This window comes from Schistocerca americana, chromosome 3, assembly GCF_021461395.2.
Source record: "Schistocerca americana isolate TAMUIC-IGC-003095 chromosome 3, iqSchAmer2.1, whole genome shotgun sequence".
In the NCBI taxonomy this organism is placed as follows: domain Eukaryota; kingdom Metazoa; phylum Arthropoda; class Insecta; order Orthoptera; family Acrididae; genus Schistocerca; species Schistocerca americana.
In genome coordinates this window covers 408,345,288-408,364,137 of record NC_060121.1, presented here as the reverse complement: position 1 = coordinate 408,364,137, position 18,850 = coordinate 408,345,288, and the positions used below count along the sequence as shown (strand labels likewise).

Genomic DNA, 18,850 nt, shown 5'->3' with positions numbered 1-18,850 from the left:
AGTTTCCTTCTCAGCTTATAGAAAACATTACTTATTCCACCTCTAAACCCTCGGCCAGTTTGTGTTCCCGATGTTTTGAGAGAAGATAATGCTTCCGCAGTTGGTTTAGAATAAGCTCCGTTAATATATCGGGTATCTCATTTTGTGGCTGTCGATTTCACGTAGCTTTGATGTGAGGGGAATAATTTAGTGCTTTCGTAATTACTAGTAATGATAGATAGATTTATTAATGGCATATCTTTTAGACAACTTTTCATTTCGACAATCGATGCCGGGCTTGCCGTCCAATGTGACCGAGCGGTTCTAGGCGCTTCAGTCCGGAACCGCGCTGCTGCTACGGTCGAAGGTTCGAATCCTGCCTCGGGCATGGATGTGTGTAATGTCCTTAGGATAGCTGGGTTTAAGTAGTTCTAAGTCTAAGGGACAGATGACCTCAGATGATAAGTCCCATAGTGCTTAGAGCCATTTGAACCATTTTTTGATGCATGGTTTCAACACTTTCTTCACAATAGCTGTAGGTTTCATGCAGTTGCACGCTACATTTTTGCAGCATTTGAATCTGCGAACATTACTCGATTTAGGGAAATGTCAGTCCAAAGACTTGAATAACATGTGGTGGAAAAACTGTGTGTTAAAGCAAGTACCTTCAGCTGCACGAATCAGATTTTCTACTGAGCCAGATTTAGCCTTTTCAAAGAATGTAGTGATGTTTGAACCACTAGGCTCGTATTTCGGAATATGTTTATGCTTTTTTTGTGTTCAGGTTATCATTAACATTAGAACACCCTCATTGGCAATCGAAATGGATGTTGAACAAATTGTACAGGCTACTTCGCAGTCATGATAACTCGCTTGTGTGCAGAAATATTCTCGAACCGACCCGAACTGCATACTTTTAGATATGTTTGAGGCAACGACGTATGAAGTGAAACGTACACTTGCCCAAATGGTTAGCCTGTGCACACGACACGGCTGTCTGACGGACAGGGCGGTGACGCGGTGTATGCGACCGTCGATTGTAGTGGCTTCTTATTGTTATCAATAAAGAAGTATGGAAAACACGTGTGTAGGAGAGCCAAGGGCGCTGGGGTTTTTAAAGTTCTTGTTTAACGCATTTGAACAAAGATTTATTAAACTCTACTTATTTCCAAACAATCAAATTTCTCCAATATACAGGGTGATTCACGAAGATATCTAAATATTTTAACATGTTATTCTGCAAGTGAAACTAAAGAAAAAAGTTCATCTAAACATCTCGTACAGTTTTGCGATGGCTTCATATTAGCGAAGTTGCTACATTTCAGGCTAAATCTTTTATTAGCCGTAACTCGAAACTAAACATTTGCGGACCTATGTTTATATAAACTTTTTTCTTTAGTTTTACTTGCAGAATAACACATTAAAATATTTGCATATCTTCGTGAATCACACACCATATGGCAGTCCTAAGTGCTCCAGGAACAAGAGACGTCTTGTATTGCATAGGTAATTGAATCCGAATTTTCTTAGGTTGACCGTGAGAGTGGGGACGATAACTCGAAACAACAGTGCGCCAACAAAACCGCGTTTCCCCAGACAAATGCAAATGTTGAAACGCTGAGGGGCTCATTCAATTGCAATGCCGCCATCAAAATTTTCAATGATGGAGGTGTTCGTGAGACGGACGCTTTCGACAGCTGATACGGGGACCTGGTGTATACATTGCCACCAGCGCGCCTGCAGCTATTGATGTAACGGTTACCCTGGCAACCGCTCCAGTGGCGGACGTAAACGCGCGGTCGTGGTTACAGACGTGCATGTTGCAGAAATGGACTTGCAATATTCGTACACCAGAAAGCGATACGAGTTCGGCAGGCCATACTACTTTCAAGATGATGGGCCAAAAGTTCTGGAAAATATTTTACCGTGTAAATCTGGGATGGATGACTACATCACCAAGAATCCCGTCCACAGTACAGCTCAGTACGGAACTGTCCTAGCGGAACACGAGGTACTGTGAATGTCCAGTAAACAAACAGAGGCGATATGAGCCATAAATTCTATAACTGCTAGATGCTAGATGCATTTTGTGCGTATTTAGAGGGGAGACGGTTGCTTCAGCGCGAATGTCATGTTGTTGTTGTTGTGGTCTTCAGTCCTGAGACTGGTTTGATGCAGCTTTCCGTGCTACTCTATCCTGTGCAAGCTTCTTCATCTCCCAGTACTTACTGCAACCTACATCCTTCTGAATCTGATTAGTGTATTCATCTCTTGGTCTCCCTCTACGATTTTTACCCTCCACACTGCCCTCCAATTCTAAATTTGTGATCCCTTGATGCCTCAGAACATGTCCTACTAACCGGTCCTTTCTTTTTGTCAAGTTGTGCCACAAACTCCTCTTCGCCCCAATTCTATTCAATACTTCATCATTAGTTATGTGGTCTACCCATCTGATCATCAGCATTCTTCTGCAGCACCACATTTCGAAAGCTTCTATTCTCTTCTTGTCCAAACTATTTATTGTCCATGTTTCACTTCCATACATGGCTACACTCCATACAAATACTTTCAGAAACGACTTCCTGACAAATAAATTTATACTCGATGTTAACAAATTTCTCTTCTCCAGGAACACTTTCCTTGCCATTGCCAGTCTACATTTTATATCCTCTCTACTTCGACCATCATCAGTTATGTTGCTCCCCAAATAGCAAACCTCCTTTACTACTTTAAGTGTCTCATTTCCTAATCTAATTCCCTCAGCATCACCCGACTTAATTCGACTACATTCCATTATCCTCGTTTTGCTTTTGTTGATGTTCATCTTATATCCTCCTTTCAAGACACTGTCCATTCCGTTCAACTGCTCTTCCAAGTCCTTTGCTGTCTCTGATAGAATTACAATGTCATCGGCGAACCTCAAAATTTTCAGTTCTTCTCCATGGATTTTGATACCTACTCCGAATATTTCCTTTGTTTCCTTTACTGCTTGCTCAATATACAGATTGAATAACATCGGGGATAGGCTACAACCCTGTCTCACTCCCTTCCCAACCACTGCTTCCCTTTCATACCCCTCGACTCTTATAACTGCCATCTGCTTTCTGTACAAATTGTAAATAGCCTTTCGCTCCCTGTATTTTACCCCTGCCTCCTTCAGAATTTGAAAGCGGGTATTCCAGTCAACATTATCAAAAGCTTTCTCTAAGTCTACAAATGCTAGAAACATAGGTTTGCCTTTCCTTAATCTAGCTTCTAAGATAAGTCGTAGTGTCAGTATTGCCTCACGTGTTCCAATATTTCTACGGAATCCAAACTGATCTTCCCCGAGGTCGGCTTCTACCAGCTGTGACTTATTAAACTGATAGTTCGATAATTTTCACATCTGTCAACACCTGCTTTCTTTGGGATTGGAACTATTATATTCTTCTTGAAGTCTGAGGGTATTTCGCCTTCTCATACATCTTGCTCACCAGATGGTAGAGTTTTGTCAGGACTGGCTCTCCCAAGGCCGTCAGTAGTTGTAATGGAATGTTGTCTACTCCCGGGGCCTTGTTTCGACTCAGGTCTTTCAGTGCTCTTTCAAACTCATCACGCATTATCGTATCTCCCATTTCATCTTCATCTACATCCTCTTCCATTTCCATAATATTGTCCTCAAGTACATCGCCCTTGCATAGATCCTCTATATACTCCTTCCACCTTTCTGCTTTCCCTTCTTTGCTTAGAACTGGGTTTCCGTCTGAGCTCTTGATGTTCATACAAGTGGTTCTCTTTCCTCTAAAGGTCTCTTTAATTTTCCTGTAGGCAGTATCTATCTTACCCCTAGTGAGATAAGCCTCTACATCCTTACATTTGTCCTCTAGCCATCCCTGCTTAGCCATTTTGCACTTCCTGTCGATCTCATTTTTGTTTGTATTCCTTTTTGCCTGCTTCATTTACTGCATTTTTATATTTTCTCCTTTCATCAATTAAATTCAATATTTTTTCTGTTACCCAAGGATTTCTACTAGCCCTCGTCTTTTTACCTACTTGATCCCCTGCTGCCTTCACTACTTCATTCCTCAGGGCTACCCATTCTTCTGTCATACCGATAGCCATTGTTTCGGTCTACGCGTATGTCTTACAATGCACACTCATTCGTGTTGTTGCCATTGCCCACTTCTCTACACGCTGTGTGTATCTTCCCGTCTCTGTATATCTATTGAATGTCTTCTACAATTCAATCCAATCTTTTTCTTCCCCTATAATATACTCCCTCGATCGCTGTTAATATTCGTATCTTTACTTCTGGGAGCCTTAGTATCTATCACATTAAACTCCATCTTATTTTGATAAGGATTTTATATCTGTTTTCATCGTCTTCCATGTACTTCTTCATATTGTTCTTTACCTGTTCACGTAGTTGTTAACATCCTCCTGTAGCGTGACATTCCAGATGTAACCAGATTCAACTTTTTCTGCTCTCTACAGCCGACATTGTACTTCCGTAGACTGCTGTGCAACAAACTTACGGTAACCAGTCAAGTGAGAAAATATTTTATCCAGCATAACAATGAACTACGCGTCAGTATGTACTCTTTGGGAATAATAATCAATCAAACTGATAAATTTACTATGTATTTCTTAGCCTACCATCAGTTATGGGGTGGAAAATGTTCATATCAATGAATCAGAGTCACAAAATATATGCTGAAAGAGTCTGAAATATCTGTGGGAAATCAACAGTGTCAACTTCTGTTAGTACAATATGCCCTCGGGACTGAGTTTCACGACCAACTTTAGACAATGCATATAAATTCGCATTTGCATCCACTTCAGTATCAGTCAGTTTCATGACTTCCGTGAAAAACTTCTTCAAACACAGGCAAACGGTCTGCTCTGCACTACCTGACGCATTTGTACCAGGTGATTCAACCACTGGTCCACTTGACTCTGCTTTATCCTGACCGCCATCAGTTACTGCAATAGTGTTTGAAACTGTGGAAATAGTAGCTATCATGCATCGTCTGCATGTCTCCTCCAAACTCTGAATGTTCTACGCAGTATTTTGTAACCTCTTCCCAGCAGCTTATTGCACAACCAGCAAGAACTTCATGTGTCGTGTAACTATGCCACCTCCACGAAGTCATTCTTGCAGATCTAAAATAAACATTCACAAATGTTCATCTGACCCCTCTAACAACCAAAACCAACTGAAATGATTAAATAATATGGTTATTACATTTAAGTGTGTGCATAAACTGTTTTCGTGACGTTGCATATTTCTTTGTAATCATCCTACATCCTGCACTGTCTGCGGAAATAATTTATGTATGTTATCGGCTAACATTTTCGATGTAGCCTAATTTGCGAAACAGTATTATCTAAAAGAAGAACTCCACAGCACAAAATCAAGAAAATTTTATGTAACTAGGAACTGAATTCGCGACACAATTTGTTTATGTGTACGGCGTAAAGGAAAATTAGCTGTAAATATGCTTACAAACGACTCCTGCATTGATTTCATACTTTATAAGAAGATATCAGAGGAGTAATCCTACGGTGACAAATGCTAGCTGGACACAGAACTAGCTCTAAAGATAAGCGCCTCAAAGTCCATCGGTAAATATTCATACTATTACTGACATTGTCATTGATATCTCAAGCTCACAGACTTAGAAACACAAAAATTGAATTTTATCTATCAGTGTATCTATCAGTGATACTTCTGTGACTACGTTAATTACAGTAAAATCGATTGTTTGTGATATGTATATCATACTTTAAAAGTATATTAGTTAGTCTGATACGTATAACGAAAGTAGCTAATTCTTAATAAAAGACAAACGTAACGTAACGAGTGAAACAAGAGAACAAGTAAGTTCATATTATTTATTATTACAAGGCAAACTTTGGTGACTTTTCGAATTACACTGGTTAGTTTTACTCTTACAAAAGCACCTTTTCGTCTTCTTACATTCAAAGCGAACAGATCCCTGGCCTTTTCCTAAGGTTGCTCTTTTGGTAGCAGTTCTTAAAGATAAATTTATCTCTGGCTCTTCTTCTACCGGCAATAAATCTTTCTCTGGCTCTTCTTGTAGTAGAAAGATTTTTCTTTGGACACTTCGAATTCGGATGTGAAAATAGACTTTTAGTTAGCTTACTTAAAAAGGGATTAGAAATTTAATAGAAGCTTCTACACACTATAATATTACGATAAAAATATTAATCCTTAAAACATTAGTGAATCACTTGAATAGTTAGCAACATTAAATAGAGGCACATTTTGAGAGCTTTGAACTAAGGAGCCACTAAAAAGAGTTTGCAACGACATTCGTCCCAAATGATTGAAACCTGTTCCACATCCATACTTGCAATATATTTTATCGAGTATCCCATACATTGTTCCTCTCTTGTTGGAAATCCTGGTTATCCTTTTGAAGAACCACTCCAATAATATTGCGGAGATCTGATTTTGTCTGTCGACATCAGGAAATGGCATAACTACGTTATCACTGATTTCTACAGAAGCATGTATTGAAAGCCAAGCCAATTTCATTCTCTTGGTATTTTTTTGTTAAATTTTCGTGAGCTTTTTGTTTAGCTGCTGTTATTTGGGATTATCGATTCGCATTAGCTACAATTTTTTCATTGTCGTCACCGGTCAGAATTATTTCAGACGCTGCACTCGTGCTAGCTACAGCTCCTGGGCCTTCTTAACTAGCTGCTGCTGTGATTGTAGACTGTCAAGTTGCACTAGCTGAAGCGTCTGCGTTTTCTTGACGGCTGCAGCTGTAATCTGAGAATGCCCACTACTTCTAGCTGCAGCCTTTACCTCCTCTCAGTTAGGCAATATTTCCACACCATGATTTACATAATTTTCATCATCTGTGAGGGGTGTCCAAAAGAAAAAGCACGAGACGACGCTGCGGACGTAATTGAAGTCGTTATTAAACTAGTGACCACCAGAGGTTGGAGCACAACTATTCCATTGTTTCACGAGCCGAAGGATTCCCTGTTCCCAGAATTCCTGTGGCTGTGACAGAGGCCAGACCTCCTCTATGTCTTCAAGTCGTCGTTCAGTTTTTTTTAGCGGGCGGAACACATGGAAGTAGCTAGGCGACATGATGTCTAGTGTCTAGGTTGTAAGGCGGATGCTCATGCTCTTCCCACTTGACCTTGGCAATTACACTTTGCGTGACCTCGGAACCTTGGAGACAACAAGTGGAAGCACTTTGTCGTGGAGCAGAATAACCATTACCATCCCAGGCCGTTTGCTCTTGATCGATTTGCGTAGGCTACGGAGTATCTCACGGTACACATTACTATTAATGGTTTTCCGTGATCGAGGAATTTGGTGAGGGTCGGACGACGGACTTCAAAAACGAAAGTGAGCATCACTTTGCCTGCTGAGAGCACAGATCCGCATTTTTTAGGTGAAGGTAACGACACCACACTCGCGTCCCTATATGTCTCACTACGTTGTCCCAAAGCGGCATATACAGATTTCAACAGGTTTGGTTGTTATAACGTTTCGCAACTTTTAGTTTCAAAAACCCTTGACCACATTAATTTTATTTAAAGCATCTTCAGGACCATGTTCCCATGTTCATCCCACATTTCCTCAATAACGTCTACAGACGAACTCGAAGTCGTAATTCCTACTTGTGGTTCTTTACCAGATGTGGCTTTACAAGATGACTGCTTCATATCAGAATGAAGTGCCCGATTTCTCATAAATTGTACAAAGTGAAGATCATTTAACCAGTTCATAGTGCTGTTGTCTTGAGTTCAAGTAGCTTACATATTTTTCAATGTCATGGTTAGTATGTTAGTAGGGGGACAAAGAGAAAATCAGCGCATTTTGTTAGTGTGGGTTGCCTACATCAGGGGCAGGTACACACTCAGGGGCAGACCTTGTTCTCCTTTGATTGACCGGTCATTAACCTATTGTTCTCCTTTGATTGACAGGTCATTAACCTATTGTTCTCCTTTGATTGACAGGTCATTAACCTATTGTTCTCCTTTGATTGACAGGTCCTTAACCTGTTGTTCTGCTAAAAGGACTCTTCATTTTGATTGACATGAACTTAACCTATTGTTCCCCTACCTCCATCCCCCAAACCCCTCAGGAAACCTCCAACCCACCACCTCCCCCTTGCTCCCACAGGTACACTGTCAGGTCTGAGTTATTAGATCAGCCCACTCTCACTCTTATCAATTTGATTGACTATTTAATTAAATAGATCAATTAATTAACCTCTCTAGTACTCTGCCCCCCTCATCCACCCTCCTTCCCTCTCTTCCTCCCCCCCTCTACATGGAAATAGGTGGCTCTGCAGTGGAGAGGATGGATCTCACGAAGGGAAATTCAAGGGTATATTGTTTATTTATAAAAAAATCCAGTTTGCAGGGGGTTGGATTTCTCTTGCTCATCATTCTCTGCTGTTAGGAAGGATGCAGGTCTTGTAAGAAGTAATTAAATTGACCATGCAAGGAAAACAGTCATGAAACACACATCACACATAATTACACAGTTAAAAATCTTTCGATTACGAAGCACGCACGGCCCGCCGCCCCCCTTACCATTGGACCACACGGAATGCCACCACACAAGCTCCCAGGAGTCGGGGTGCACCGGCGGCCTCTGCGAAGTGACAACACGGCTGTCAGCTGTCAAGCCATGCACTTGTGTCCGTTCAGATCCCTCAAGCATGAGGTGGTGGCATCCCTTTCATAACTGACACCTGAGAAATTCCTGTCGAAATACGTATTCACCTGGGCAGTTTCCTGGCACGATGATACATAGCTGGGAGAGATTTTTGCATAGCGGCTCGCCCTCAGCGAGATGTTTGCATAGCGGCTCACCCTCGCAGATGTGGCTAAAAAGTTGTCAGTGTTATACTGATGCGACATGTCAATCTAAATAAGAGCCATGTCTTCCTCTCAGAAATCTTAAAATGTTGCAGAAATAGTTAATGGTCAAAATGGTTCAAATGGCTCTGAGCCCTATGGGACTCAACTTCTGAGGTCATTAGTCCCCTAGAACGTAGAACTACTTAAACCTAACTAACCTAAGGACATCACACACATCCATGCCCGAGGCAGGATTCGAACCTGCGACCGTAGCGGTCTCGCGGTTCCAGACTGCAGCGCACTACGGCCGGCAGTTAATGGTCACTTTTGTAGGAGCTTCCGTGATGTCTCAGCTTGTCTGTATGGAAATTCTGGTCCTAACAGTACCTGTTCACGAAAGTAGCCCAGAATAACAGCAACTGCCTTCTTTCTCGCGATCCTGACGGGACAGCCCTTCTATTACTTATCAGTCCCTTTTTGTAATTCGTAAAATGTCACAGAATTGGTTAGCCAACGCTGTTGTAGGAGCTTTCGTGAAGTCTCAGCTTGTCTGTATGGAAATTCTTAACCTAACAGGACCTGTTTACGAAAATAGCCCAGAATAACACGGAATGTATTGTTCCTGATGGTCCTAACGAGATATCACCTGTTCGCTTCCTGGAAACTGTGACGTCGTGCTTTCAATATACATCTCAAAAACGGTAAACGTTCTCACCGCTAAAAGACCTCATCATGTCTGTGCATGCTCGCAAAAACACCGTTAACCATAAAAGCATTCTTGATGTTAGGAAAGAGAGCACTGTCTAACCACAGACGAGAAAATCGGAACAATTACGCAAACAGAATTCGAAGCACTGTCCTACAGAAGAGACAAATGGCTGGAATTTTCGGTGTCCTACAGCTACCGGTCTGGAGATGTTCTAATGCCGCAGTGGTGGACGAGTGATGGCATCCTCGCCAGAGAAGGATGGTGTGCTTCAACTTGTCTTTGAACTCTTGCTTTCTCAGAACTTTCCGTAGAGACTTTGCTTCCGTCTTATTCGAATCAGTTTGTAGAGGCTCCTATGCCCCAGCACAAGGGATGTCTTGTGAATGAATGGAGCATTCTCAGTGGATTTTACTGAATTTACCCTCGAAATTACTGATGCTGCTGGTGTGGAAGCACTGTCCGCCTTTTTTTCTGCAGACGAAACTTTCAGCGGCAAAAAACTATTTTGTACAGATCGCCATATTGCACTGACAGTTAAGCCCCACAAATGTAGTCCACAGATCGCCAAATAGATCCCACTTACTCACTGTACCGCTGTGCAGCGCCAACGGAGGAAACTGCCGCCTTAAACGCGGTCCATGAACGCAGAAGTGCATGTCAGCCAGAGAGAGGTCAGCCGGCCGTGGACGACTCCCACACCCCAGGAGGACTTGAGTGGTAGCAGTTCGACCTCTATCAATACTCTCAGCACAAACACTCGTCGTATTGAATCTTCTCAAATTTCCGCAGAGTATACTCATGACACACGCAGTCCCGAAGGCAACTGGGTATTAGTTCACTATTTGCCTGCCTCAGGGGAGCCACGAGCCAAATTGTCATTAGCCAGAAGGTTTTTTGGTCTCTCTGAATTGGTGTAAGCCTCATCTCAGCCTCTTGATTGCTACTACGACTACGCTTTCTATGACCATCTCCAGACTCACAGGAATATTGGGAACCAGACACATATTTATCAGTGTAACTACAATTAAATATTAGGATTGCTGCCACTGTCTGACACTGAGCAATGTACTGGATATGTCTCCTCTTTACGACCATGTTTCTGGAACGAATCTCAGTATCTATAGCGCACACAATTTTTAACATAAATAAATCCTTCATTCCCCTTACGACTATCGATGTGCTAAATCTATTCCTCCCTCACAATGGGAGACGGAGTAGCGACCACCTGACTCTCGCACATATACAGCGAGGACTGTTCTAGAAAGACTGGGTCAGGTCCCCTCGGCACACTAGGCATTACTGTTTCTGGCCCCGACCTATTTTCTTGCTTGCTTTCTCTCTACACTCATCTCCAGACTCTGTATTTTCACATGATCTGCCAGAATATTATACCATTTATGCCATAGTTCTCGATATCAAGCACATAGCAGTGTGCTACCAATCACTCGCTTAGCATAATTCCGAAGATATATACTAGAAATTATTTCTCTAAAAACCCGAAACTTTTATGAGGTGGAGTGTGGTCTAAACCATTGAGTAACTAGAAACGTATTCTGTCTGTGAAGACCTTTACGTGAAAACTCGAAAAAATAGAGGAAAGTGATATTTCTACTCGCGAATACAGATTCCGAATCATCCCTATAACTTACAAAGTCAACTAAGGTGTTTCCCATGTTTATAGAACCGGCAAACATGTATTCCTCCTGCTAGATGCACACACCACAATCGATGTTCTCTCAACTAAATAAAGGCGCGAAGTGTGTAGAAGCAGTCAACCGGACAATTTACATGGGAGGAAATAATGGACCATGCAAACACACGTCCATATTGAATCTTCTTAATTTTCCACGCTATCACGAAAGCTATCCAACACGTACTAAGTGTTAGTTCGCTATGCGGCCGTCTAGAAGACGACACAGTTAAGTCATGTCCATTATAATTATCCGGGATGTTATGCCGTGGTCGGTTGATGAATTCTGAGGTGATTCCCAACGTTTCGTCTCCGACTGCGGGAGACATCTTCAAGGGGGTCCGTAGCTTGATGGAAGATCCAACACACACACTGGCTCGCTACTGACGTTGGGAATCACCTCAGAATTCATCAACCGACCACGGCATAACAGCCCGGATAATTATAATGGACATGATATTTCCGGCCGTGAAAGTTTACATTTTAGTAACAGTTAAGTCAGCTACATTCCTGCATCAAAACAGGCCTCTCCATTCGGACAGTTCCTACCATTTGTCGGAAACGTGAATCATTTCCGCCACTGGCCACCGGCACAAACAGAATCATCCTAGGAAACCGGCCACATATATATTTTATCACTGTACTTACAATTAAATATTACGATCGTGGTCTCAATTGGACAACATTCGACAATGAGCGAAATATCGGATATACACCCTGCTGATGGCTGTAGCTTGGAAACAGAAATATCTGTACCATTCTTATGACTTGACATACTTTCCCCGTTGCAATCACAGTATTCCACATCAAATCCATACCTTCCTTCCGACTGGACATAGTCATTCCCTTTGCCCATGTCGGAACACACACACACGCACATGCTTTATAAGACTGATGCTCAAGGAGAACCTATCACGCTTCCCCTACTACTAAGTACAATACTCCACCAATAACTGATTGCTGGCGTTACGAAATAATCTTGAACAAGAATCAGCGATGGGTGTACATGTCTCATAAGTTTACCTTGCGAGTGGTACCACTGTGTTTTCGAAAGAGAGACGTAATCGTCTTACTAACCGCCAGATGTTAAAAAACACAACCATATTACTATCACCATCGGTCTTGGTTCTACAGGCACACACAAGTATCCATTTTAAAAGCTATATTTACTTTATAAATTGATGTATGGCATTACCTCCAAATAAAATGGTTTTTCCAGACAAATACCGCGACACAATATAGATGGTGGTCACTGGAGTGTATATTATCAGACAAACAGTTCAGTTACACGTAGCCGATGATGCAACCTCGTGATAAAATCACTGACTTTAGCAAGTGATTCGGCTTAGGCTCATGATATGAATCCGATATTTGCAACTCCCTCATGCTGCCGCTAGCTATTTCTCCAATATTTGTAATGGAATCTGTCTTGATGCCATGTCAGAGGTTCTGCGATATATCCACTGGGTTATAGGCGAAGGTTGATTGAGAAGGATCACAAACAGTAGATGGTGTGCCGATTAAGGTCGTAAGAAATGTACACTAGCTTTTCAGATCTCTAGTGTTACGGACTATGGTAGAAATGCTGTCTGGGATTTGGAATCAAGTCTTTCAATTCAACCACATACCTGCGTTGGATCCTATGGCGAAGTCCTTTAATGATTACTGCCACTAGTGAATCATATTTCTGGCGTTCTGATATCCTGAATCGAGTCACCTTTTACGAACGTATCAGCTATATTAAAATTTTAGATAGTCCCTATGCCTCTTGCAACTGCTGCCATTTTTGCAGTTTTGCGCATGTTATGGTTCCAGTTTATCGTTTAAGTAGGAACTGAGCAGAAGTCGGAGATAGCTGTATCTACCACGTTCTGCAACCTGTGTAGAAACAGAGTGACCTGAGTTTGTGTGACAGGATAGTGTTTTGACCATTTCGTGGAAATGGGGACATGTTGTCATAGCTCGCCAACAGTGTACAATGTGTAAGGTCAGCACCAAATGAAGCCTGCTCCTCCAACACGAGGTAGTATAAAAGACAGTACGGGAACTGGAGGAAGGACGAGGATTTTGCTACTGCATTGTGGTGCGTCCCCAAACTACATACAAGTATTGCTGTCTGAAGCAGATCTGTGTCCCTCAGGGCCCATTCACATCTATCACCCCAACATACTATCTTCGTTATTCTGTACCATCCAACAAAGAAAAATTACAAACTATGAAAGCTCCACTACCTTCAGCCAATAGAGAACATGATAAGATTTTTACCGCATCTCTCTCCTCTCATATATCAAAACAAATACCGTCTACATACCGGCATTGAACACATATGACGATCCTATTAAATAATCAGCTGTTGATCCACTGCATGGACCAGTGTAACGTTGCATCGCCTGTGCTTTAGGAGGATGACTGTATCCTACAAACTATACTATAAGTCAAAGAGAACCTCCCTGTTACCCTGAGTCGTTGTTCGAAACATTGTTTTTTTCTGCTGTAACATGCTTTGTACACTACCATAGATTTTGTTTTTCCGTCATGACTTCGAGGTATGTGTCAGGTTCTAAACTGACATTAATACGTTCTGATAAATTGCTTCTCACAGAAAACTAAACATTGTGCAGTATAAATCATGTTGTTACTGATGCTACCATGACACACCAAACACACTGGATGATTTTAAATAAAAGACAGTTACAACATAAGTAACTGGAAGAGTTTGGCGGCATTGTGGAGAGTTTCCAAACTGCTGTCCGAAGGTGACTGACGACCTCTACATTTAAACTAATCTGTTAGAATGATGGAATAGCTGATGGCTCTGCATTCCGTTTCGACTGATTCCTCATATTGCAGTCATGTACGCGATCGCTGTTTCGGTGCTATCCATCCCAAGAAGGTGTTGGGTGTTGCCCCCCCCCCCCCCCCCCTCCCACCAAAACTCTTTCTCCAACTGAAACAAGCGATGTCAGTCAATCATTATGCGGTAACGAACAGTGTACCAGTGGACAGATGAGATGGAAAAGATACTGTCGATGTACTGTAATAATAAGCATCAGAGTTGATAGTGCGAACAATTTTATCAATTTTACAGTTCAACACCGACCAGTGATGCGATAGCATGTTACCCAATTTCAGTATCACAGCTAAACAGCCCCTTCTCTACTTTGCGAGTATCATTGCGAATGTAGATAGATGATTGTGCAGTACATTCATTCATTGTTAATTCTCGAACACATACATCATCAAAGTATACCAGACAGCTCTCTACATATTTCCAGCACCTCGTGCATTGTACATAATTTACGATCTATCTCTATGTGGATGGGATTCACAGAGCATTCTCGTAGTCTTAGGATAAAATTAGAGACTGAAAGACCTCCTCACACTGTCTTTGACCAGCCCAAACTGCAGCACCATTACCGATTTAATCTGCAGGTGACCAGAAGTAGACCGCTTCATTCAGTGTCTCGTAAATGAATGGAGCTAGCCAAGTCGTTGCCCATCCAAGCACACAAGATTTCTCCAGGTGCTCCCATGTCTAAAAGGTTAGCACCCCTTATCGGTGTATAGCAACATATTTGAAAGTGTTATGATGTAATAGCAGATGGTTAATAAGAACAAGAAACCTCAGGTTTTTGTGCATGTTGGAGCTTCAGACGGATAGAGTTTGAAGCATTTTTATGTAAATCAACCACGCTATCTACTCTGAAGTATTGTTCTAGGATCTGGGATCAGTACGTGGAAGGTATTGGTAAGAGAGAGCATAAACACATACACTCCTAAGGGTACAAGATTCCGCACTTAAAACAAATCGTATCAGTTTCTGACCTATTAGTCGTATGGAATGTAGCACTGTTAAGATTCCAATGTAAGAAATATATATCCAGCACATGACATACATCCTTCTTGCCAGTTTCTCTATGATAAACTATGGTAACAAACAGTAAAATGAAAAAACTACTTCCTTAAAATATCGATTCTGTGTGATACGTGGACAACATAACTTTTCAGAGATGTATAGCGTCCACTGTTCGCATCCAATCATGGTTCTGAAATTATACTATGCCCGCATCAGTCCTGTATAATATGATCGTTAGTAATGGAGAATACCTCTTAGAAGGAAACAGATAAATGCATAGCAGTGGCGTTTGACATGTGAAATTACACGTCACGCTGCCACTAACTCTGTAAACAGGATATCTGTCAAGCAAATGTATACATGGGGATTGCAGTGCCTCACAAACACCTATGGCTAACTTAGAACCGTCTTAGTTATGAAACTGAAGTGTTGATTTTATACGCAAGACGCGACTGGGGAATGGAGTACATCGTATAAATCTTCATTCGTTTGGAGGAATGTGTCACGTTCCATCACACATGATATGGAAATCCTCTGATGACCAAGAGGTTTACTGTTAACGATTGCAAGCAGACACTGCTCTAAGACCCACACAGAACATGCAGTTGTATATGAGTCGAACGTAGGCTATGTCACACAACTGATGCATTCCGACAGAACATCGGGAAGAAAATGGTCAAATGACCTGCAGCAACTTCTCCCTCTCTAGAATGCATCATCAGTCTACCATTAAATCATACCTTGTTACAACTCCATCTCAACCGACCACTCCACCCACTCTATGTCATCCTTTAACGCAGGTGCAAGTAAGTTTAGAGGCTGAGGGTTCTATGTTTTTCCAGGAAAGCATCAAAGACATAGTCAACTCATGTGTATCACTACTACCTCAATAAACATTTAGTGGAATGCGGCCTCTACAAAAACAATGATGGTTTCCCTTGTTCCCGATGCCTCCATGTCAACGTTTTCTCTTATTCCTCTTGCTGTCGCATACTCGTTCCCAAGCACAAGAATTCTTCTGCACCAACCAGAAGACACACAAGTACATCCTCAATTTCCCTGAATTTTGGTGTATTTTCTCTCAATTTATATGTATTTTCCACAATTCTACCAATTTTTTATGTCACTTCTACCCATGCGATCACAATACATCTATTCCCGTGTTCTAATGGCTCTGAGCACTATGGGACTTAACATCTGTGGTCATCAGTCCCCTAGAACTTAGAACTACTTAAACCCAACTAACCTAAGGACATCACACACTTCCACGTCCGAGGCAGGATTCGAACCTGTGACCGTAGCGGTCACGCGGTTCCAGACTGAAGCGCCTAGAACCACACAGCCCTACCGCTCGGCCCCGTGTTCTAGAATTGCTTGTAAATGTAGTACAGCTACCAACACCTAGCGCAAATGCACTGATCAGGAGACGTAGTATAGCACTGTACTCGATAACATCCAGCGCCTCCACCCTATATATTCCACATTTACAATGTGTTTGCTCTATTTCCCGTATGTCTGTGTATATGCATGTGTCACGGATGGATCAATAGCTGCATATTTAATAGGATCATCACATGTGCTTGATGGTGGCACACAGATGGTATTTGTTTTTGATATATGGGAGGAGAGAGATGCGGTAAAAATATTATCGAGTTCTTTATCGGATGAAGTTAGTGGAGCTTTTATAATTTGTAATTTTTCTCTGTTGGATGGTACAGAATAACGAAGATAGCATGTTGGGGTGATAGATGTGAATGGGCCCTGAGGGACACGGATCTCCTTTGGACAGCAGTACTTGTATGTAGTTTGGGGACGCAACACAATGCAGTAGCAAAATCCTCGTCCTTCCTCCAGTTCCCGTACTGTCTTTTATACTACCACATGTTGGAGGAGCAGGCTTCGTTTGGTGCTGACCTTACACATCGTACACTGTTGGTGGAGCTACGATATGTTCCCATTTCCACAGAATGGTCAAAACATGGTTCTGTCGCACTAACTCAGGTCACTCTGTTTCTACACAGGTTGCAGAAGGTGGTAGACACAGCTCTCTCCGACTTCTGCTCAGTTCCTACTGGCAGCAGTAACCACCCGCAACACAAGCAGCAACAGGAAAGGAATCGATTTTGTGACTTTCACGAATTCTTAATGAGGAGCGAATTTTGTAACATCATCTGTGTGCTTTAATAGTTTAGTTTCTTGTGTTTCTGCGTGTTTATTTAATATCTAATAGCCACAGTTCTCGCATTTTCGTTTCCGTCGGAATGTAAATCGATTTTGTGACATATTACAAGTTCCTAATCAGGGGCAAATTATTTAGTTTCACGTGAGTTCTTCGGTAGTTAGGGTTTTGAATCTCTGCGTGTAAATCTAATTTATTAGACACAGTTCCTGCGTTTTCCTCAGGGTCTACAGTAGAGTTGCGCAGCACGTGCTGATAGTCCGTTTATCTGCATAGTTTAGTTTTCCATGGTCTTAAGTATGGACAAGGGCGAACCGAGTTGGTGACATTTCACTCTCAACTTCAGGCTGTGATAGCTTCGGTTACTCAACTTGAGGCTGCAGAGGGTGGCTACCACTGTTGTGGGCCGTCTGTGGAGATCCAACAGACGTCCAGCACGGCCGAGTCATCCGATCGGTCCTCACCGGTGGACAGCCCAGTTACTACTCACACTGAGGTTGACCCCTCGCCTGTGGTCGAGTGGGAGGTCGCCCTAGGGCGATGCAGGCGGCGAAAGACTTCCCAGGCGGCCGCACGTACGGCCTCTCCAGTTTTGTCTGACAAAAAGGTCCCAGGTGCTGTCTGTGGCTGAGCCAGATGCTGTCGTCTATACTGTGTCAGAGGAAACCACTCAGACTGCAAGATCCGAACAATCACAGAGGGTGGGATTATTGATAGTTCGGAGCTCCAACATTAGGCGCGTTATGGGGCCCTTAGGGACATGGCTGCCAAGAAGGGAAAGAAAACCAGCGTGCACTCCATGTGCATACCGGGTGGAATCATTCCAGACGTGGAACGGGTCCTCCCGGATGCCATGAAGAGCACAGGGTGCAGCCAACTGCAGGTGGTTACTGACGTTGGTACCAATGATATGTGTCACTTTAGATCAGGAGAGGTTTTCTCTGGCGGCTAACGGAAGTGGTAAAGGCTGCCAGTCTTGCTTGCAAGATGAAAGCAGAGCTGACCATTTGCAGTATAGTCGACAGGACCGATTGCGGAGCTCTGGTACAGAGCCGAGTGGAGGGTCTGAATCAGAAGCTCAGACGGTTCTGCGACCGTGTAGATTGCAGATTCCTCGACTTGCGCCGAAGGGTGGTTGGGTTTCAGGTTCCGCTGGATAGATCAGGTGTCCACTATACGCAGGAGGCGGCTACATGGTAGCAGGGGCTGTGTGGCGTCGACTGAGCGGTTTTTTTATGTTAGAGGGTCTTGGCAAAACACAAGAAGGGCTTCAGCCACAAAAGGTGCAGACTGAACACAGGAAGAATGTAGATACAGGAATCATCGGTATAAATGTTGTAAATTGTCGTAGCTGTATTGGGAAAGTACCAGAGCTCCATGCGCTAATACAAAGCACTGACGTTAAAATCGTTATAGGCACTGAAAGCTGGCTAAAGCCGGATATAGGCTCAGCCGAAATTTTTGCAATGAGCCTAACGGTATTCCGAAAGGATAGGCTAAACGCGGTTGGCGGTGGCGTGTTTGTTGCTGTTAGGAGTAGTGTATCTTGTCACGAAATTGAAGTAGATACTTCCTGTGAGTTAGTATGGGCAGAGGTCA

At 42.6% G+C, this 18,850-nt stretch overlaps 1 protein-coding gene across 1 annotated transcript in view; it reads left to right on the top strand.

Moving 5' to 3' along the window:
- The first annotated feature begins 1,807 nt into the window (after positions 1–1,807).
- Positions 1,808–18,850, top strand: part of LOC124606943 (dynein axonemal intermediate chain 2) — a 150,937-nt gene continuing 133,894 nt past the window's right edge. Inside the window, exon 1 of the mRNA XM_047139065.1 lies at positions 1,808–1,990. Within this exon, the coding sequence (XP_046995021.1) occupies positions 1,808–1,990 (183 nt within the window). The remainder of the gene's footprint in view (positions 1,991–18,850) is intronic.